Below are 22,104 nucleotides of genomic sequence, written 5' to 3'. Positions count from 1 at the left end.
AGGGAGCAGCAACAGGCAGCTAAACCTCCCAGCTCTTTTAATGTGCTGATGAGTCATCCCTCTTTTAACCTCTTTTAGAAAGTATGTTACCATTGGTTATATTTTAGTAAAACATGTAACTAATGATGTAGATTTATTTTAAGTTTTAGAGGCATCATGGGAATGAACGGTTTACTCAGAAGTACATAAAAGGCAAAAACATGCTAATGTCACTTCAGGTCAAAAGTGAAATGCTGCTTTCACATAGGATGCAGCAGGAACTTTCTGCTGGCATGAGGCGCAGAGCAAGAGAGGAGAACGGGCAGTGAAAATTGTATTAAAGTTAGCGTTAGGTGCTCCTTATCAAAAAAGGAAAAAGAATTAACTTTTTTTTCAGCTGCAGACTAAAATGCAGGATCTTTCTGTAAAGCTGTGAGAGGAAAGTCCTGACATGGGGGAGGTGGAGACGAGCAGCAGCAGGTGCAGGTTCACAATGTCCCTAGAACAAGAAAGGAGCTTTGACTGTTGAAGCTTGTTCAAGAACTGAATGTGTACAGTGGCTTCTTCCAGGCCTGTTTCAAACATTGTTGGAAGCAGTTTAATAGCTCGTTATCATGCTAGTGAAGAACACACTGAAACAAAAAAAAAAAGGTTAACCAACTTTGATTTAATTACACTAAAAAAACGTAAGCAGGGCCTACACTAACTCAAATATGGCTGTAGATGTATGGTAAATTTTTACTTATTGGGTGTGTTGAGATGTTACAGACTCCAGCACCCATGTTGAACTTGTTTTAACCAGTATTGCACAAGTGAATGGCATGCAGAAGCCATCCTTCTGTTGGGGACATGAATGGATTTAGAAGCAGAGTGAAGGAACTGCATTTTTTGTAAAAGTAGCTCTATGTTAAAAATGTCTTATTTGATAAGTATGACTTTTAAGGAATGTTTCAAAATGGCTCAAGCAGTATTATATACCTAGAAAAACAAAACGGCTGCCTGTTTTTAAGCAATAGTAAATTATTGTATTTCTCTATAATAAATAAATCACTTACTACCACCAACATTTATGCTGAAGAATAAGGTTTGATAGTTGGATAGATTTTTGATTTATCAAAGGGAAACATATTCCCTTGAATCAGGTGTGCTGGAACAGAGAAACATCTAAAATGTGCAGGACAAGTTGCCCCAAAGACCAGACTTGGATGGATGCTGGTGTAGATTGTGCCACATGATTTAATGACATGACTTATTGATTGGCATGCATATTATAATTACAATAAGAATCAGAAAAGGTCTGAAATTAACCTTAAACTAATGGTTTTATGTGTTGAAGTATCTGTTTATTTAGCAAGAGCTCATAGATTAGTCAAGTATAAGCTAACACATTTGCAGTTGTAATAAAAAAAAGCCATGCTCAGTATTTTATTTATTTATTCACCTATACTTTGAGACACTCTGAGTTTTTATTTTTAATCACGTTGTCTTTACAAAGCAAAACTTTGGGTTGTTGGAGTGATTGGAAGTCAGTGCAAACAATGAAAAGTGTGTCCAAAAATGAAATGCTTTGGGGATTTCAGATTTCTGATGCTCATGTTGGGTAACTACAAATCAGATTTAGGTTAGATTCACAAGTAAGAAACACATTTAAGATCAAAAGGGAGGGAGGGAGGGATGGATGGATGTTAAATACTTCAGAAGTCATTGTTGGGCATGTCCCAGTGGTAATGAATTACCACAGGAAGTCTTGTCAGCTCTCTTTTAAGACTATGGTAGTTGTTATTCTCTTGCAAATCTGTGCATACTTATTGCTGTAAAATGATCATTGCAGAAGCCAGTCTTTGTGGTTCTCTGTGTATTTGCAGTTATTTTAATACAATGTATGCATGCATAATTTACAAAAACAGTACAAGCTCTAAAATGTAAACTACTAAGTCATACCAAGTTCAAGTCATAATTCTTCAAATTTTATATCACAAGCTGTTTTACAAGTTCAGAAATCTGCACTTTCCTGAATTGGGTGGTTTAGCTACTAAAATATGTGGCACAAGGCTGCACTGTATTGTTTGAAAAATGTTAATGTACTCTAGTTTTATATTCCAGAGCTATAAGGGAGGCTTGTTACACTTGGCATGATACTGACATCAAGCCATATTTTTAGGCCCGTCAGAAAACCTTGAACAAAAAGATGAACAGTTGAAAGGATCTTTCTACACAATTAAATGCTAATTATATAAGTCTGTGCTGTCAGTATTTTTTATTTTATATTTAATGAGTAACAGTTTAACATTTCTTGACACGTTGTCATTGTAAGAGTTAGGATATTTTGACATTTCTTTACAAACTGTATAAAATGACTTGTTTTGTTTTTCACAGAAGAGTGGTGAATTCTCGATTGTTTACGCACACTTAGTCTTATGTATATATTTAAAATTGCATATGTAATCTGTGTGTCTGCCCAATCCTTTGTCTGACACAGCTGTATCTTGTGCAGCTTTTGTTTCTCAGTCATATCTCAACTCTTTCGTAGCCTCAGTCATTTCAGTAATCATCATCGGCCACAACCCACCCCCATCTGCCTGTCAGTAGCAGTTTCATAGTCACTCCTCCCATGGTCCCAATTCTACTCCACCTCATCTCTTCCACCCTCTCTCTCACACACACAGACCTCCATCCAGTCTGTACAGGCACCCACACACATTCGGCATGAATAGGACTAAAAACCTGTCATCTATCATCAAATGTTTGAAGTCTTATTTGAATATATAATTGTACTTTGAATGTGGAGGCATTTCAATGAGTTGTTCCAGAAAGCTTTCTGAGCACATGGATGAATGGTTCATGGGCCAAGCAGACGTTTAATGTGTCAGAGGTTGAGGCTGTAAAGGAACTGCAGAGCACAAAATCACCTGCGAGCTTAAATCTGATTCAGCCTTTTAGTCACTTGATCGTGTCATTGAAAAAGCAGATGCAGGATTACATCTGACCTTTCTGGACCTCTGCAGTCTCTGTTTTGCCTGAAAGAGTGAAAATGTTTTACGAGCCCCACAGAACATGTCATTGTTGTCGTGCATTGTCTCTGTCACAAGGTCCTGTTAGAAATGCTCATTCATTTTGGAAATTAGGCTGACATCCAGTGTGGAGTACAGCTCACTGACAGTTTTTGTGGAGAAAAACGTGCAGTAACTTATCAGAGCTCATATTGTGTAATTAATTAATTTATTCATTCATTCAGTTGTAATTTGATATTTGTCATATAATTAAATTTGATAAAGACTGTAGAATTACAGTGTATTTTTCTTTTTTTTTTCTTGTTCTTGCAGGTCTAAGTGGACAGCCAGCTGACCTCGAGAAACGGAAAACAGTGTTTGGGCAAAACTTTATCCCACCCAAAAAACCCAAAACCTTCTTGCAGTTAGTGTGGGAAGCACTACAGGACGTCACACTCATTATCCTTGAAGTGGCAGCCGTAATTTCACTAGGCCTTTCTTTTTATAGACCACCAGATGCCGAAAGAGATCGTAAGAAACTAAATATGAATATTTCTTCATCCTTTTTGTGATTTTTTTTTTTATTTATTTTTATTTTTACATTTGCATTTACAGTATAGTACATATATCTTTGACATGGTGTTTTGTTATAGTATTATGCAACATGTCATGACGATTTTGAGACATTCGCCAGTGATTTTTAAGTCTTACTGTATGGCCTATCCCTTTATAGATTGTGGAAAAGCTGCTGGTGGTGTGGAGGATGAAAATGAATCGGAAGCTGGCTGGATCGAGGGTGCCGCCATTCTTCTGTCTGTTATCTGTGTCGTGCTGGTGACGGCATTCAATGACTGGAGTAAAGAGAAGCAGTTTAGGGGTCTCCAGAGCCGCATTGAGCAAGAACAGAGATTTTCTGTTGTCCGTGGAGGACAAGTTATTCAAATTCCAGTAGCTGAGATTGTGGTTGGCGACATAGCACAAATAAAATACGGTAAGTTGAAATTATTTTTTGCATTCTTTGCATAACCTAAAATGAATGTTTGCTTTATAGATAAAGCTAGAAAAGAAATCTGTTTGGATTTTGTTGTTGTTTGTCTAAGCCAAAGGAAAGAAACCTGAATAAAAGAAGGGTAATTAATGCTATAACTAAAACAAAATTACTTGAGACAGAGATATGTTTGTGTATTTAGGTGACCTCTTACCGGCTGATGGAGTTCTTATACAAGGGAATGATCTAAAAATCGACGAGAGCTCACTCACAGGGGAGTCTGACCATGTGAAGAAAAACCTAGAAAAAGATCCAATGCTGTTATCAGGTAACTTTAAGTCTAAAATTGATAAATATTAAAAGTTTTTGCCCCTTGTAATTTCATTGTAAGTTGCAATATTTAAAAAAACAAATGTAAATAATATTTAATGTGGTGGTTTGAGATGCAGAAATGTCTCAAACTAGCAACTGTCTTATCCAAATGTCTTTAATTAAATAATATGCAATACTTTGACACCAAGATCTGCAAAGCTTGTTGGGTTATTTTAATATTATGTCAGTATTTTACGCACTACTATGAAGACTTGCTGTATTCAAGTTTGGTCATTTTATTCAGGCAAGGAAGACCACAGAACGTTCATGGATGCAGTGAAGGAGGATATGCAGAGGGTTGGTGTGACAGAAGAAGGCTAGGGATAGGGTGAGATGAAGGCAGATGATTTCTTGTGGTGACCCCTAATGAAAACAGCCAAAAGAATAAGATGATGATTTTAAAATGAATAATATTTCAATTTTTTTTTTTTTTCTTTTCATTTTATAGCATAAATATATTTCAAAATAACACCAGGATTTAAAGTGCTCATATTGTAAAAGAGTGGTTTAGGGACTATGAACCATGGTTTTCACACATAGAATAACCACTGCTGAGTTCAGACTATTAACGGCATAGAGAAATTTTAAATGTGCCAAAGAAGACATTACGTAGCTCTCCCATATTAATGTAGCTCTGCCAGCTCCAACTCAACCATTGTCTTGGGTAAAATTGTTGTAAATCTAACAAACGTCATTACTGTGACACTTCTCAAAATGATAAGTTGGCAACTGTGTGCTGTAATCAAAGTTAAAGATGTTCCACTACTATTATAGTGAGGGAACATTTTGTGGCCAGGCCGTGTATGTTCTGCTGTTAGGTTATCTCTGATTTCAGTAGGAATTGGTGTTCTTGTCATCTTATAGATGAAAAATATTTTGTGTAGTTCGTCTATCTCGCGTGTGTCTGTGTGTGTGCGTGCGTGCGTGTGTCTGTGTGTGTGCGTGCGTGTGTCTGTGTGTGTGTATGTATTCAACTTTCCAGAAGTCTGTTTTAAGTACAGGCCATATCTTTTTTAAACAAAAGTAAGAAAACCGTCTTTAAGTAGCACAGTAAAAAAAATGTTTTCCACTTTTTTTTCATGATTTCTTTTATCAGACCATGATTGTTGCTTCTGTTTTCCTCTGTTGTGTATTTATTATTTAAATATATTGTCAAGAGTTGGCCTAAGTGGAATGGAGAGCTGGAGCTGCAGCAGTGTCATTACTTCTCAGCGTTTCTTGCAATAAATCTCCAAGAATAAAAATAGGCCTTTGATTAAAGACAGTTGATTAAAGGTTTGGTGGGTCTATGCATTAGTGACTGTTTCTTTCTTCCTTTCACTGCATCATTATTTGTATTTATTGCTTCTTTCTGAGAACTTGCTCTTTTTTTTTTCTCTCGTGTGTAGCTTAACACACCACTTTAAAGCCTCATTAAACTACCGTTTGTATATAAAAAAAAATCTAGCTCTGATTTTTCATCTACATTAAAAGAAAAGCAATTAATCAAGTGTATATTTTGTTTCAGTGTCTGTACAAAATTACAATGCAAGCTGGAAACGGTGAAATCTAGTATGCCATTTAACTAGGAGCTGTTTTAACACTTTATTCTTTTATTTATGTTTTATTTCCCTCCTGTTTTAATAGGCACCCATGTAATGGAAGGCTCAGGGAAAATGTTGGTCACTGCTGTGGGTGTCAACTCACAAACTGGAATTATCTTCACTTTACTCGGGGCTGGGGAAGATGACGACGACGATGAAGAGGAAAAGAAAAAGGAGAAAGAGGAGAAGAAAAAGCAGAAAAAAAGTTAGTATGTTCACTAGATATGTTTTATCAGTTTTCCATTTTCATACGTTACATTTAAGTACCTTAAATGTATTTATTAAATGGCAACCCATGTTTGTGTTATGTATGAGTGATCACTTTAGTAGCACTGAAGTGGCATTGAATAGTTGTTTTCTGTTTAACAAAATGAACAGGCAATATTGAAGTTTTTGAATTGCAGCAGAAATGTCTATTTTGTCTGACTGTCCTCATTCAGCTGCTTTCATCCATCTTGTTTAATACAGTGTACGCCACATTCAAAGAACATTATTGCTCTCTTTCAGTATTTAGCTTTATGTGCTCGCACTTTTTTTTACATCAAGCGAAGGCAATTAAATAATTTCCTTGGATAAAATATTAGATTCTTGAGTGTCCATCTATGCTATTAACATCAGTGCATTTAAATACTCACAAATAAGAGCCCAATTGGATATTTATTGTTCATATAACACAACTGTTCAGTAAGTTTAGTTGTAGAAAATTTTCATTTTCAGCAGTTTCTAACCATATCTAGCATATTTTAGACAGGCACTGTCAATGGCAAACATTGTGCAGGCAACATGGCTCTGTCACTTTCAAGGCATGTTTTTCAGGAGGCTGTAAGGAATGATATTACATTTGAATTATTTTTACTAGACCCTTAACAGATAAGATTTCATTTATTTTTGAAGTCTCGTGTCTAAGGACCATAAGATTTCATTATATTCTAAACTTTTTAACTTGCTAACTTTTTTAGAAGTGTAGTTTGTAGCTTATTGTTGACCAAGTTGACATACCGGTAATTTTATCATAATTGGTTTGTAATAATAAACATTTGTTTTTTGTATGTGTAGACAAAAAGCAAGACGGATCGGTGGAGAATCGTAAAAAAGGTAAGTTTTGAGCACTTGTGGATACACAACTACATAGAATTTGCCTTGGTGTCTACCTTTAATGTCTTTAGTGTAATCTTCACAATTCACTGTTGCTGAAAGTTAATCAATGCCACTATATGTTATGTGGTTTTTAGTAAAGTTATTGGTGAGACCCTTATTATTTATAATCGTATGTCAGTTTATACTTTACATGAGTTGTTCTTAGCTGTCCAGTGTACTGTCTGGCTCTTTTGTGTCTTTCCTCTTTTCTCGTCCTTGTCTGGCACATTGTGCTTTGAGCAGCAGGTGCTATTGAATCCAGTTATAGCGATTAGTGATGAGGAGATTAAAGCCATGCAACAATTTTGAGGCCAGAACATCTGCTTTCCCACCCATCTCTCTTTGACTCACCCTCAGGTCCCCATAGTTTGATTTTCTCTTGATGTCACAAGCTAAACTATTCACAGTTAAACTCTAAAATATGCACAGGTGCTGGTTCAGACTGATGACGCTCTTAATGAGGCTTTTTAGTGCTAATTCAGCCAGCTACCCAGACTTGCAATCCAGCTGGGATTTTATGATCAGTGGTGCTTCAGTCTGTGACCACAACCCTGGCGCTGGTCCCTAGTGCACAGATTCCCTCTGCCTGCCTGGAATCAACAATAATCCTTTAGACTGAGATTACAGCAACTGTGTAAGTGCAGAGGAAGCTGCAGTCCACAGCAGCTTCAGTAGCCCAGTACTCAATGCAATGCCATACTATTAAACATAGCATGGTACAAAACTAGTCCCTATATAAAATATATTCCATTATTATTTTTATTTTTATTTTATTTACAAGGTTATATTTTATAACCTTTTTTGGGGTAATATGCATTAACATCCTAGAAAATTACTTGATCAAAAAAAATCTACTTTTGACTGATGAAATGTAAAATATTTTCCAAAATTTTGATGTCCACTTTTGTTAGCATTTATTGCAGTAAGTAATCATTTCCCTGCTCTTTTTATCTGACTTACAACCTCATATACTCAACAAAAATATAAACGCAGCACTTTTGTTTTTGCTGCCATTTTTCATGAACGGAACTCATAGATCTTAGACTCTTTCTATGTATGCAGTAGGCCTTTTTCTCACACATATTTTTCACAAATTTATGTAAATCTGTATTAGTAAGAACTTCTCCTTTGCTGTGATAATCCATCCATCTCACAGGTGTGGCATATCAAGATGCTGCTCAAACAGCATCTTGACATGATTGCACAGGTGTACTTTAGGCTGGCCACAATAAAAAGCCACTCTAAAATGGACAGTTTTACTGTAATGGGGGGTCAGAAAACCAGTCAGTATCTGGTTGTGACCACCATTTGCCTCACACAGTGCAACACATGTCCTTCACATTGAGTTGATCAGATTGTTGATTGTAGCCTGTGAAATGTTGGTCCACTCCTCTTCAATGGCTGTGCGAAGTTGTTGGATATTGTCAGGAACTGGAACACGCTGTTGTATATGCCGATCCAGAGCATCCCAAACATGCTCAATGGGTGACATGTCTGGTGAGTATGCTGGCCATGCAAGAACTGGGATGATTTCAGCTTCCAGGAATTGTGTACAGATCCTTGCAACATGGAACCATGCGTTATCATGCTGCAGCATGAGGTGACGGTTGTGGATGAATGGCACAACATTGGGCCTCAGGATCTCATCACGGTATCTTTGTTGCTTTCAACATGCCATCAATAAAATGCACCTTTGTTCGTTGTTCATAACATACACCTGCCCATACCATAATCCCATCACCCCCATTGGCCACTTGATTCACAACGTTGACATCGGCAAACCGTTCACCCACACGCTGCCATCTGCCCTGTACAGTTAAAACCAAGATTCATCCATGAAGAGAACACCTCTCCAACGTGCCATATGCCATGGAATGTGAGCATTTGCCTACTCAAGTCAGTTACGACGATGATCTGCAGTCAGGTGGAGACCCATTGAGGACAACGAGCATGCAGATGACCTTTCCTGAGACAGTTTCTGACAGTTTGTGCAGAAATGTTTATGCAAACGGATTGTTGCGACAGCTGTCCAGGTTGATGGTCTCAAGCAATCTTGGAGGTGAAGATGCTGGATGTGGGGGGTCCTGGGCAGGTGTGGTTATAGGTGGTCTGCGGTTGTGAGGCTGCTTGATTGTTCTGCCAAATTCTCTGAAATACCTTTGGAGACAGCTTCTGGTAGAGAAATGAACATTCAATTCACGGACAACAGCTCTGGTGTATATTCCTGCTGTCAGCATGCCAATTGAATGCTCCTTTAAAACTTGCAGCATCTGTGACATTGTGCTGTGTGATAAGACTGCACATTTTAGAGTGACCTTTTATTGTGGTCAACCTAAGGCATACCTGTACAATAATCCTGCTGTCTAATCAGCAACTTCACATACCACATCTGTGAGGTGGATGGATTATTTTGGCAAAAAAGTGATCTGTAACAGATTTTCACAAATGTGTGAGCAAAATGTGAGAGAATAAGGCCTTTTGTGTACAGTACATAGAAAAAAGTCAGGTCTTTGAATTCAGCTCTTGAAAAATGGGAGCAAAAGCAAAAGTGTTGCATTTATATTTTTGTTCGGTGCATTATCAGTTTAAAACTTGTTTTCTCTAGCAAGTAGTCATTATTATCCCTGCTGGAAATAAATGTTCCAGCTTTATTTTATTTATTTATTTTTCAATAACAATGGTTCATTTATGGAACATATTCAGCCACGCACATTACATGACTACTTTTTTTAGTCCACTGTGACCCTGTTTTTCTTTTTAAGCAGTATTGAGGATTTGTTTGGATTTTTTGTATGTAAATCATTAGACACTGAGTTCAGTTTGTTTCCTGTTTTATTTTGTTTATATTCTGGTTTAAAGACTTATTGTTTTCAGTTTCCTGTTCACTGACATTTGTTCCATATATTTGTTACCTTTTGCCTTCCTGTTTGGTTTGTACTAGGTCAAAACTTTGACCAAGTTAACAGGAAACATTTGCCATGTTTCATTTTGGACTACCTTCTTGAAGGAGTTTTACGATTCTTTTTCATTGTTTCACCTGCCATCTCTGTTGTTGCTACATTTCTGTCAGCAAGGTGCAAGAAATTCTGTTCTATTAGAACTGTACGAAACCTCTATCTTGTACGAATTTGGGTTTTTGAGGTACTGGTTTTCAAATTCATCGAATTTCCTTGGATAAAAGTGAAGCAATGAGGCATTTGTACATTTAAGGGAATTGACATCTTGTCTTTTTGTTTTCTTCAATCACTGTTTTTTTTTTTTTTTTTTTTTTTTTTTAGATTAAACTTGAAGCATTTCTATTATGCACCATTATTCATTTCATCCATCCATTTTCTTTACCCGCTTGTTCCATTTTGGGTCACGGGGGTCGCTGGTGCCCATGTCCAGCAATCACTGTGCGAGGGGCGGGGTACACCCTGGACGGGTCGCAAGTCCATCACAGGGACACATAGAGACAAACGAGACAAACAACCATTCACTCTCTCACTCACTCACACCTAGGGACAATTTAGAGTTACCAATCAGCCTAACATGCATGTTTTTGGTCTGTGGGAGGAAACCGGAGCACCCGGAGAAAACCCACGCATGCACGGAGAGAACATGCAAACTCCACCCAGAAGGCCCCTGGACCGGGGTTTGAACCAAGGACCTGCTCGCTGAGAGGCAGCAGCTCTACCAGTTGCGCCACCGTGCTGCCCGTTATTCATTTCAATTCAGTTTATTTATATAGCACCAAATCACAACAAAGTTGTCTCAGGACACTTTACAGAAACATTCACATACATAAAAGCCAATTAGTAAAGTTCTCTATCTAAGGAGGCCAGCAGACAAGTTGAATCTTGGCTTTGTTACAGTCTCCCATCCTGAGCAAGCGCAGTGGCAACAGTGGAAAGGAAAATTCCCTTTTTAAAAGGAAGAAACCTCCAACAGAACCAGGCTCAGGAAAAGTGTCCGTCTGCTGGTTTTTTTTTTTTTTTTTTTTGGATTAAACTTGAAGCATTTATATTATACATCATTATTCAGCTAAACAACTTATTTGTTTGTTTTATTTTGTAACCTTTTTTTTATTTTTATGAAACAAAAAAATGCATTATGTAATATTGGTCCTTGATACAACTGGTATCAAAGACCAAGGAGTTCAGTCCTTAGTACAATTCTTGAGTAATCCCTTCTTTTACTGTATAGTTTTTGTCAAATACATCAAACATTTTTGTTATTCTTAATTGGGTTTTGAGCAGTGGCTCCTCTGGCTTTTCAGGTCTGGAGTGAGTCAGAATATTTCAAATGGGAACAAGCAGTTAACTAAATGTCAGTTTGACACTTAACAAATTTAGCAAACGTCTTTATGTAAAATGCCTTTTCTATATTTTTGTCTATCAAATGGTACTTTTGTCTTTAACTTTACAGCAGTTCCGTTCAGTGCAGTATTTTATATAATTGCCTTCTGTTTTCTGTAGCTAAAGCACAGGATGGTGCTGCAATGGAAATGCAGCCTTTGAACAGTGATGAGGGAGCGGAGGCAGAGGAGAAAAAGAAAGCAAACCTGCCAAAGAAAGAAAAGTCTGTTCTCCAAGGCAAACTGACCAAACTAGCGGTACAAATTGGCAAAGCAGGTGAGTCAGACAAATACACTTGTTTCTGGCATGGATTAATACTATAAACTGCTCTTTATTTTATGTGCTTGTAGTATTAAATCCTTACATTCACTGTGGTTTTATAGTGTGCTTTTTCAGCTTTTTATTGAAAAAGAGATTCTGTATAAAAATAGTTTGATTGTACCTTGGGATTATACTAGTATGTTTGGCTTGTGTGTAATTTGACACCTTTTTGTTCCCCCTTATCTCTTAATTTTTCCAGGACTGGTTATGTCAGCCATCACTGTTATCATTCTGGTGGTGCGGTTTGTAATAGACACCTTTTGGATCCAGAATTTGCCCTGGATCCAAGACTGCACACCAGTTTACATTCAGTTCTTTGTGAAATTCTTCATCATTGGCGTCACTGTTCTTGTGGTCGCTGTTCCTGAAGGCTTACCACTTGCTGTAACAATCTCCCTGGCGTACTCCGTTAAGGTAAAGCCTGCTAAGCCTGCCATATGATCTGTGCCATGACTGACCGGCTTACATTTATGCTTATTAAAAGTAGCATGCCAGGCTGTTAAGACGTTGCTAACTGATACGCTTAAGCCTTGCAATGATCCCCTTTGTTGTTCTATTCGTTCCCAACACAGAACTTTCTAAGTAGTTATGAGCTCAAAAAATATCAAGTTGAATTTCAGTGATCAAAATACATTTTTTCTCCTTCTGCAGAAAATGATGAACGATAACAACCTCGTGCGTCACTTGGATGCCTGTGAGACCATGGGCAATGCTACAGCTATCTGCTCTGACAAGACAGGAACTCTCACCATGAACCGCATGACAGTGGTACAGGCCTTCATTGCTGAAAAGTACTACAAGAAGGTCCCAGAACCAGAAAACATTCCCTCCTCCTCTTTAGACATCCTGATTCTGGGCATTGCTGTTAACTGCGCCTACACTACTAAGATTATGGTATGAAAGAAAATAACAGTGTACTTGTAAATTGCACAGTGTTACAAGTTTATTTGGATAAATCTGATCTTTATGCTTTTTTCTCCAGCCTCCAGAAAAAGAAGGGGGTCTGCCTAATCAAGTGGGTAACAAAACCGAATGTGCCTTGCTTGGCTTTTCTCTTGACTTGAAACGTGACTACCAGGCTATTCGTAATGAGATCACTGAGGAAAAACTCTACAAAGTCTACACCTTCAACTCTGTCCGTAAATCTATGAGCACAGTGTTGAAGATGGCTGATGGCAGCTATCGGATGTTCAGCAAAGGAGCCTCAGAAATTCTCTTAAAAAAGTAAGAACTGTTTAGATTTTTTGTGCTTTTGGATTTGTTTTATTTGCTCCTGCTGGCCAGACTTTGCAGTAAATGATATGTGTAATAGCTTAATCAGCTAAGAAGTTCAAGTGCATCCCACCCAAGCCCCTTACGTTGAGACTTAAAAACAGGCGCTGAGAAAAGGAGCCAGTTACAGCTCTGTAAGCCTCTTAACCAAGCAGACTTTTTTTAACCCACAGAGGGCTTAGTGTTATTACTTATCGAATCACACTCTTTTAAATGTTTTTTTTAATTTCCTTACCTTTTTTTTAATCTAAAATTAGTTTTTTGACTTTGAGTTTGTACCCATTTGTTATTTCATCCATGTTTCTAAATTTTACACTAATTGTCTTCTTTATTCAAATATTTGGTCTTCTACACATATTTGCCTTTTATGTAGTTATATATATATATATATATATATATATATATATATATATATATATATATATATATATATAAAATTATTTTATTTTTTTTTTATTTTTTTTTTAATATGACCTTCACTTTCTTTCCAGGTGCTATAAAGTCCTGACTGCAAATGGTGAGCCAAAGGTGTTCCGCCCACGGGACAGAGATGACATGGTGAAGAAAGTGATTGAACCCATGGCCTCAGAGGGCCTGAGGACCATCTGCCTTGCATACAGAGATTTTCCTGCCTCTGATGGTGAACCTGACTGGGACAATGAAAATGATATCCTAACTGGATTGACTTGCATCTGTGTGGTGGGCATTGAGGACCCTGTTAGACTAGAGGTGTGTAGTTTCACATGGACACAAGAAAACAAGTTGAGAATTTGTCATACATAAACATCTGTTGTGTATACTAGGGCTTGTACGTTCACCAAAATACATGAATATTGTACATTCATCAATGTGGGTGCTTCCTACTGGTTAAAAAATAAGAACTTTTGTCTAAACTAGATTCACAAGTTTAGATGTCAACATCCAACAAATCTAAACCATATGGTGAGGGAAACACTTTTAAGCATTGGATATTTTAAATGTTTTAGCTCATCAAGTTGTTAAAATCACGTAGGGCTTTGCCTTTGAAATATGCTGCCAACATGTCAGAACATAGACTGCCTAGTGTCTGGTTGTGCTAAAATAGTTGGCTATATGATGTGTTTATATCTGAAGGAGAAATGGTCGCATGGAAAAAGGAATAAAAAATCCATCTGCATGACATCCTGAAAATACAGGCCAAACACATTTACAAAAACTTGAAAGTGTTCATGGAAACAGTTCACAAGATCAGGGATGAAAATAATTGTCTTGAATAAAAGGAAATGCTATCTTCTTATCTACACATCCGGCCAGGCACTGTGGGATCTAGGTGTGAATGGTAAATTGTCAGATTTTGAAGTTAGTGAAGTGGTGGCACATGGTCCCATGTCTTCAGATTACTTTTGGACAGGCAGCTGAAGAGGTTCTCTTAAGTTACTATACTGTTTGATGAGCACTTCCTACTAGGAATACTGGCAGCTCAAGGGGAGCTTCTTTCACCAGCCACACAAGCTTTTTGAACAAAGCAAGATTTGGGTGATGCACTGTCAGCCATTTTTTATCATAGTTTGAAAGTACTGGAGTATACACTTACATATTGAGTCATAAGAGGAAGTGGTCTCAGTGACACAAAAACATATTGTGTGAACGAGAAGTTGGTGATTGTTGTTGCGGTTTAACTGTCACTTTGAATTTAGATGTCCACACATTTGTGCTGTCTTTTAAGCTTGCTAGCATTGCATTAAGTTAAGAACCTTGACAATGGTGAGAGTTACAAAATTTGTCATTTTTAATTACAACTTTTTTTTGTGAAAATACAAAGTTAAGTTTTGTTTTGTCCTTGAAATCACAAATCTTGTGCAAAAATAGCATTTTCCTCTTGTGATTCCTTCAGGTCCCAGATGCCATCAGGAAGTGCCAGCATGCTGGGATCACAGTACGGATGGTGACTGGGGATAACATTAACACAGCTCGCGCCATCGCCACCAAGTGTGGCATTCTACAGCCTGGAGATGACTTCCTCTGCCTGGAGGGAAAAGAGTTCAATCGAAGGATTCGCAATGAAAAGGGAGAGGTGGGCCACAGCAAAAATCCTACTTTAGACGTGAATCCAAACTTCTCTGTTTGGATTCTATTAGAGTTTTGTTTTTTTCCATGATTTTAGATTGAACAAGAACGCATTGACAAGATTTGGCCCAAACTACGAGTACTGGCTAGGTCGTCCCCCACAGACAAACACACCTTAGTAAAAGGTACCATGTAAAACATTTAAAATTAAAAATTGTCTTAAACTTTAAAAACTTACATTTAAAAGAAGGATTTTTTCTGTTTTAGGCATTATTGACAGCACAGTAGCTGAACAGAGACAAGTGGTTGCAGTGACAGGAGATGGTACAAATGATGGTCCTGCCTTGAAGAAAGCTGACGTTGGCTTTGCAATGGTGAGTTTTATTTTCTTTAAGACTAGAAATAAACAACCTTTTGTTTTTTTTACTTTAAACATTCAGTACCATTTAGAATATCATATTAAGCTAACAGTTCAGCTAGAACATAAACAATCCCAGTAGTTAATTCTAAAAAATAATTATAAGAAATTCAGGTTGTTAGATATTTCTTCTTTTTTTTTTTACTCAGGGTATTGCTGGGACTGATGTTGCCAAGGAAGCATCTGACATCATTCTGACAGATGACAACTTCTCCAGCATTGTAAAAGCAGTAATGTGGGGCCGAAATGTTTACGACAGCATCTCCAAGTTCTTGCAGTTTCAGCTAACGGTCAATGTGGTGGCTGTCATTGTAGCGTTTACAGGAGCCTGCATCACACAGGTTAGCAGAAAAAACGAGACTAATTTGTCTTAAACTACAATGAGTTGTGTTTATGAAACTCAAACAAATAGGACAAAAGTCAAAATATTTCTCTACTTTATACTACATGAAGATTTTTGGCCATTAAGTCGTCATATCTTAGTATTTTTGTATTAAAAATGTCTGTAATGCTTACACCTTCACAGCTCAGTTTTCCAGTGACACAGAATGTTCCCACATTCTATTTGCTTCATTTCAGTTTGAATATTTGTACTAAACGCTCTGAATGTGCACAATGTTAAATATGTACTTTTCGTATGATGTTCCCTGCTACCAGGACTCTCCACTGAAAGCGGTTCAGATGTTATGGGTCAACCTCATTATGGACACGTTTGCCTCATTAGCTTTGGCCACAGAGCCCCCCACAGAATCCCTACTTCTGAGGAAGCCGTATGGCCGCAACAAGCCTCTTATATCCCGCACCATGATGAAGAATATTCTGGGTCATGGCGTGTACCAGCTAATCATCATCTTTACTCTGCTTTTTGCTGGTAGGAACATTTTTACACATCCAAAGATGTTCTTTATGTACACTGGCAGTATTGTGCTGTGATTTGTATGTCTTGTGCATTTATTAAAATTGTGACCATTGTTTAATCTTTTTTTTTTTCCTCCTGCAGGGGAGAAGATGTTTGACATTGACAACGGCAGGGACGCACCCCTCAATGCTCCACCTTCTGAACACTACACAATAGTTTTTAATACCTTTGTAATGATGCAGCTTTTTAACGAGATCAACGCCCGCAAGATCCACGGTGAAAGAAATGTTTTTGAGGGCATTTTCAACAACCCTATCTTTTGCAGTATAGTCTTTGGTACCTTTGTTATTCAGGTAAAATTATTCTTAAGACTTTTGTGGCTAGACTGTTTCTTGGTGTACAATTGGGACTTTTTTTTTTTTACCCCAAATCAAATGCTAAGAGTGGAAATTTGCTCTAAATGATTTTGACTATTTTCTCTTTCTTTTTAGATAGTTATAGTGCAGTTTGGAGGAAAACCTTTCAGCTGCGTGGCTCTGACCATTGACCAGTGGTTATGGTGCACTTTTCTAGGCTTTGGCTCCCTTTTATGGGGACAGGTATGATAAAACCGCTGTTTTTTTGTCTTTTATTTAGTGAGCTATAAAAGCATGGTGTGACACTGCCCCCCTGTGGTGGATTTTTACAGAGACAGTTTGATTACCACTGATGATAAAAGTATTTTAACCTTTATAGTTGATAAATCCTTTATTTAAATGTATTTTTAGAATTTACACTTTTAATACATATTTTTATTGTATGGTTTGATAAGTTCATTTGTATCAAAATATGTTATTTTAGAGTTATTAGAATATTATTCTCTCTTAATTCTTTTTGTTTTGGAAATTGTTTTTTTTTTTTTTAAGTTTTGCTGAAGAGTCATATTAGATTTTTGATGTGATTCTAATTTTCACCAACATTCACCACACCACAGCTGAGCTCATTATGTTCTTGTTCACTGGTTGAGTTCAGGAGGATAGACACTGACAGCATTGCTTAACAGAACACATAAACAGGCAGCACTGAGTGAAAGTTCAGGAAGCCAATGTTTGTAAAGCTAACCACTGTATATTAGTAGTTCTGATCCAGAGCCCTTAAAGTTCAGGTCTTAAATTTATACAGAAAGAAGTGGCTCACACGTAGTGTGTAGTTAGTGACTTTTTCTGTGTTGCGTGTATTTATTTTAGGATGTGGTGCATAATTTAGGCTTGAACTAGAACCTTATTCCAAGTACTTTGTTGTACTTTCAAAAGTTATTTTGAGTTAAAACAACGAATGTCCTTTTCAAACCATTTACAGATAAGTTTATCTTAATTTGTGATGTTTTAACTTAGATTTAATAAAAAAAAAAGTGTAACATCTTTTTATTTAATTAAAAAAATAATAATAATAATGTTTTTTTTGGGGGGTGGTACAATCCTTTACAATTTAATTTGATGGTTTTACTGTAAGTGGAGTCTCGCTTAAAAAAAGAAAAGTTTCCAGACACCTGAAGATGCGTTTTCAGTGTTCCACTTCGTAATGGAGACATGTCTGTTTTAAATATTCATTCACCTAAACAGGCTGCTGTGTTTCAGTTGCAATTCCTTCAAGCTTTCATTAGCCACACTTTTAAATGTTTTTCTCTTACTTTACATACAGTATGTTATTAAAATGATCTTAGTGCAGTGTGAACAGGTCCCCCCCCCCTCAAATATTGGTTAATGAGGTCAAGATCTAAAGGTTAATGTAAATGTCTTGCATCTACTGTTTAAAGAATAAAACAAAATATTTAGTCAGTTTATCTTATGTGGGCACTCGTGTCTTCCAGGTCATTTCCTCCATACCTACCAGTCGCTTAAAATTCCTGAAAACGGCAGGCCATGGCACCCAGAAGGAGGAGATCCCAGACGATGAATTGGAGGAGCTGGAAGACATGGACGAGATCGATCATGCTGAGCGGGAGCTCCGCCGAGGCCAGATTCTCTGGTTCCGAGGTCTTAATCGCATCCAAACTCAGGTAACATGCCACAGAGTTTTCTGGGTAGCACATGAAACCACACCCTCGACGCCAAGGGAATCAAAAGCCATAAACCCTTTTACTCTTTATTACTCTTCCAGATTAAAATCTGTTCTGGTTCTTCTTTCGGTATCCTTAAAAGAGCGGACTGTGCCCTAAAAGGCATTTTCTTCAATTTCTGTGCTCTGCTTCTGAGCTAAAGCAAGCCTATTTTCTGTCTGTTTTTCTGCTGTAAACCCAACTAGTTTAAAGGTACTTCATTAAAGTGAATTAGATTAAACAAATAGTCTGATAGAGTAGCTGGCTATTCAATAAGTATTAGTTTGGCTGCATAAACCTTCCATTCTTCCAGCTACACAGAAAAGAGTGAGAGGTTAGACTAAGCTCCATTCGATCAGTGCCTTTGAACCCAATCTTTTTTCTTCTCTCTCTTTTGACTTTATCAAAGTCCATTTACAAAGTGTCATTTTCTCTATGGTTACTGGTGCCTTTTCTTTATTTTTTCTCTTTTTTTTTTTTCTCTCTTGCTGTGTTTGATTTCCTCTGGGCTTTCTCCTGTCATGCTGTCTGACTCTTTGCAGATGGATGTAGTGAGTGCGTTCCAGAGTGGAACTTCCTTTCAGGGGGCTCTAAGGCGGCAAGCCTCCAACTCCAGCCAACAACAGCACGATGTAACCAATGTTTCTAGCCCTACACATGTAGCCTTTACTACTACCACTACTGCTGCCAACACCGCTTCTGCCACTGTGGGGTGTGAGTGCGTGTTCTCCTTAAGTGCATGAGACTTTTATTTTTCTTCCTCTAACATCTTTCTCTTCCACTCTTCTTCTCGCCTAACGTTTTTCAACTTTTACACTCTCATGCTTCCCTAATGTTCCCCCTTGTTTCCTTGAAGAAAAAAATAAATAAATCAGAAACGCATCTTCCATACTGCTTTTATAACTCTGCTGTATATATAAATGTACCCTGTAACCAGGTCGCTTCAAACGTCAAGGTGTTTTATCTGTGTCATCATGTTTTTTGTTCTGCTTCTGCTTCGGTCTAAGAAATGGAAATTGTTTACTGTTACCTGGGGGGGGGGATCATGTATGTTTTTGTATCTGATAAAGATTATATTCTGGATTATTGTTTACCAGGTTTGTCTGCAGCTGCCTCAGTATGCTCTGTGCCTTTGTAGGTCTTTGTCACAGCTCTCTAGTCCCTGGTCAGGTAAATGTTTTGAGTATATGCCCATGATCACGGTCCAAAGAATAAAGATTACCCATGACAAGAACTTCTGTGATGTGTCAGTGGTGAAATAACACTTTTCTTCCTGTGACTCTCTGTGGCAATTTTATGGATAATAAAATATACTGTATATGTAAGCTGCAATTGCCAAGACACAAATTTGTTATGTTTGGTTGAAAATTTGACCGTACTCTTATAAAGCCTCACAGCCTTTTTCCATTTAGGCCTTCACAGTGTCGAAAGTGGACCCGGATCATTTGTCAATGGACATTTCAAAGGCCGTTTTCTTTTCTGTGCCCCTACAAAGAATCTGTTCTTGCCGATTCCGACTCTGTTTCTCTTTTAGGTCCAACCTGAGAGTCCACCTCACCAGCAGGGGATTTTAAATGTCTTACAGATGTCACACAAACGACTAAGGAATGGATGATTGCGCTCTTGAATGTATAAACACAAGACATACTCTAAAAGTATGTCTTTAGATTTCTGTTTCAGGGTGGACCCTTTCAGTTTCTACCACGTTAATCTGTCGTCATTTTTTTCAGGTGCTTTGTAACAGTATCTTTACGCAAATACTTGTTGTTTGGCAGAACGTGTCTGTATGGTAGAACAACCAAAAAAATAAATAAAAACCACTGACTCCTCCCCACATATTCTTCTTTAGATTCTGTGAAATGTATCATGGGCTATACTCAAAGGTTTACTACCATTGAACAGAAGGTAGCGCTGCGCTCTGCATGGGTTCAAAGTCTCTGGTCTCGTTTGTGAGTTTTCTCCTCTTTGTGCTGTTTCTGACTTGTATACCAGCTTGTAGACATGCTTGGCTGCCACAGCATTTTTGTTTCTCCTCCACAAACATGAGCTGTAACTGACCACCTCTTCCTTCCTTTTCTGTCTTTTACTTGTTTCTTTCTACCTTTCTTTTCTTCCTGTTTTCCCTCTTCTCTCCTCCTGTCTCACTCTTTGTTCTTTAAGAAGCATGTCCAACGACGACGGTAAACTCTCATCCAGCTGCTGCCCTTTCTCAGTGGATTAGTTGGTTTATAAAGAACAGTCTTCTCCCAGTTGGTCCCATTTTCTTTTAAATTTGGATAATCAAATGCAGGCCTTTAGAAAATGATCCAAATAAAAAATTAATAAACATGAGATTTGTCCCTTCCCTTTTAATCTGATTTCTAAAATTGCTACATGACTTTTTTTTAAAGTTTCTATTAGATGGAAACCATTTTGAATTTGGACTAGCTCTCCAGAGGTATGCAGTTTTAGTCTCGGACATTATTGCAAACATTAAACATTGTATGTCCAGTTTTTGTTTTTCCTAATAATTAGAAGGAAGTATCTAGTACTTAAAGAAGAATCGACCAAATGCTGCAATAAAAACTGGTAATAGAAGAACTTGTATTTTGTGACGCAATGGAAACAAACAAAAAAAAAGTCAATTCCACTAAATATTTCTTCTGTTCTAATTAAAAAAAACCAACCTACAACCAGTTTTTTTTCCACTAACGGTCTTGGGTGAGAAGAACTAAACAATGGATCACTTATAGCGTTGAATTTTGCTAGAAGTGCAAGCTCACATGCACGTGTTTGAGAATATCTTCTGTCCGATTGTTGGTTTTGAAGCCACTAAAACCCTCCTGGCACTGACCTGATAAAACCTGAGTTTGAATTTGTGGCTTGATCTGATCGTTGGCTTGAAGTGTGTGTCATTACCTAACGTGATTAAAGATGTCCTTGTCCCCGTTTCTCCATCCTTTCAGATCCGGGTGGTGAAAGCATTCCGCAGCTCCATCTCCCTCTATGAGGGGCTGGAGAAACCCGAGTCGAGATCATCCATTCACAACTTCATGACCCACCCCGAGTTTCGAATAGAGGACTCTGAGCCCCAGATTCCCCTCATAGACGACACCGACGCTGAGGACGATGCTCCCACCAAGCGCAACTCCGCCAGCCCACGCAACACCACACCCACTCCACCCTCGCCCACGCCGTCGCCAGCCACCACCGTTGCCCCCAACACACCGGTGTCCCTCTCCCCAAACCAGAACAATAATGCTGTGGAGAGCAGCAACCACCTTCTTCCAGAGGGCCCCAAATCAGGAACACTTTCGGCTCCGGGGAGCCCGCTACACAGTCTGGAGACCTCCCTTTGATCCAACACTGCTTTACACGTCAACACCTCCTTTCTACCCGCCACCAAGGAGTCTGGCTCAGACTGAAGGGACAAACATGTGGAGAGACGATACGAAGGGCTAGACGGAGAGCAGAGTCCTGTTAGAGCTTGGCTTGGGCTGAACTGAAATAACAGCAAACATTCAGAGGAATGTACGGCTTGATGTGGATTCTTTGGTCTTTGTTTTTCTCATTAATATCCTGCTGCAACACAAGGACTCTGTCTGCACCCCTCCCACCTTGGTAACATTAGTTTGTTCTAGGTTCCAAGGGGTGATCATAAACTCGGATTGAAAGTGACCTGTTTTTAGCACTAATATTATTGCTATTCTTTGAATTGAGAAGGGGAAGTCCTCTTCTGTGCATGA

General features: G+C 38.0%; 1 protein-coding gene across 1 annotated transcript in view; it reads left to right on the top strand.

Annotated features, from left to right (window-relative positions):
- Window positions 1–22,104, top strand: part of atp2b1a (ATPase plasma membrane Ca2+ transporting 1a) — a gene marked incomplete in the record, with an annotated part of 55,888 nt that extends 33,784 nt beyond the window's left edge. The window contains 20 exon segments of the mRNA XM_037695748.1: window positions 3,303–3,500; window positions 3,703–3,960; window positions 4,160–4,285; window positions 5,956–6,117; window positions 6,969–7,007; window positions 11,507–11,662; window positions 11,907–12,121; window positions 12,359–12,601; window positions 12,690–12,931; window positions 13,471–13,708; window positions 14,853–15,032; window positions 15,123–15,210; window positions 15,293–15,399; window positions 15,593–15,784; window positions 16,101–16,314; window positions 16,444–16,655; window positions 16,794–16,901; window positions 18,152–18,340; window positions 18,922–19,011; window positions 21,325–22,104. Of these exon segments, the coding sequence (XP_037551676.1) occupies window positions 3,303–3,500; window positions 3,703–3,960; window positions 4,160–4,285; window positions 5,956–6,117; window positions 6,969–7,007; window positions 11,507–11,662; window positions 11,907–12,121; window positions 12,359–12,601; window positions 12,690–12,931; window positions 13,471–13,708; window positions 14,853–15,032; window positions 15,123–15,210; window positions 15,293–15,399; window positions 15,593–15,784; window positions 16,101–16,314; window positions 16,444–16,655; window positions 16,794–16,901; window positions 18,152–18,340; window positions 18,922–19,011; window positions 21,325–21,717 (3,650 nt within the window).

This window comes from Nematolebias whitei, chromosome 22, assembly GCF_014905685.2.
Source record: "Nematolebias whitei isolate Nwh7 chromosome 22, NemWhi1, whole genome shotgun sequence".
NCBI lineage: Eukaryota > Metazoa > Chordata > Actinopteri > Cyprinodontiformes > Rivulidae > Nematolebias > Nematolebias whitei.
Note: the sequence above shows the minus strand (reverse complement) of the source record. Positions and strands in the feature narration are given on the sequence as shown.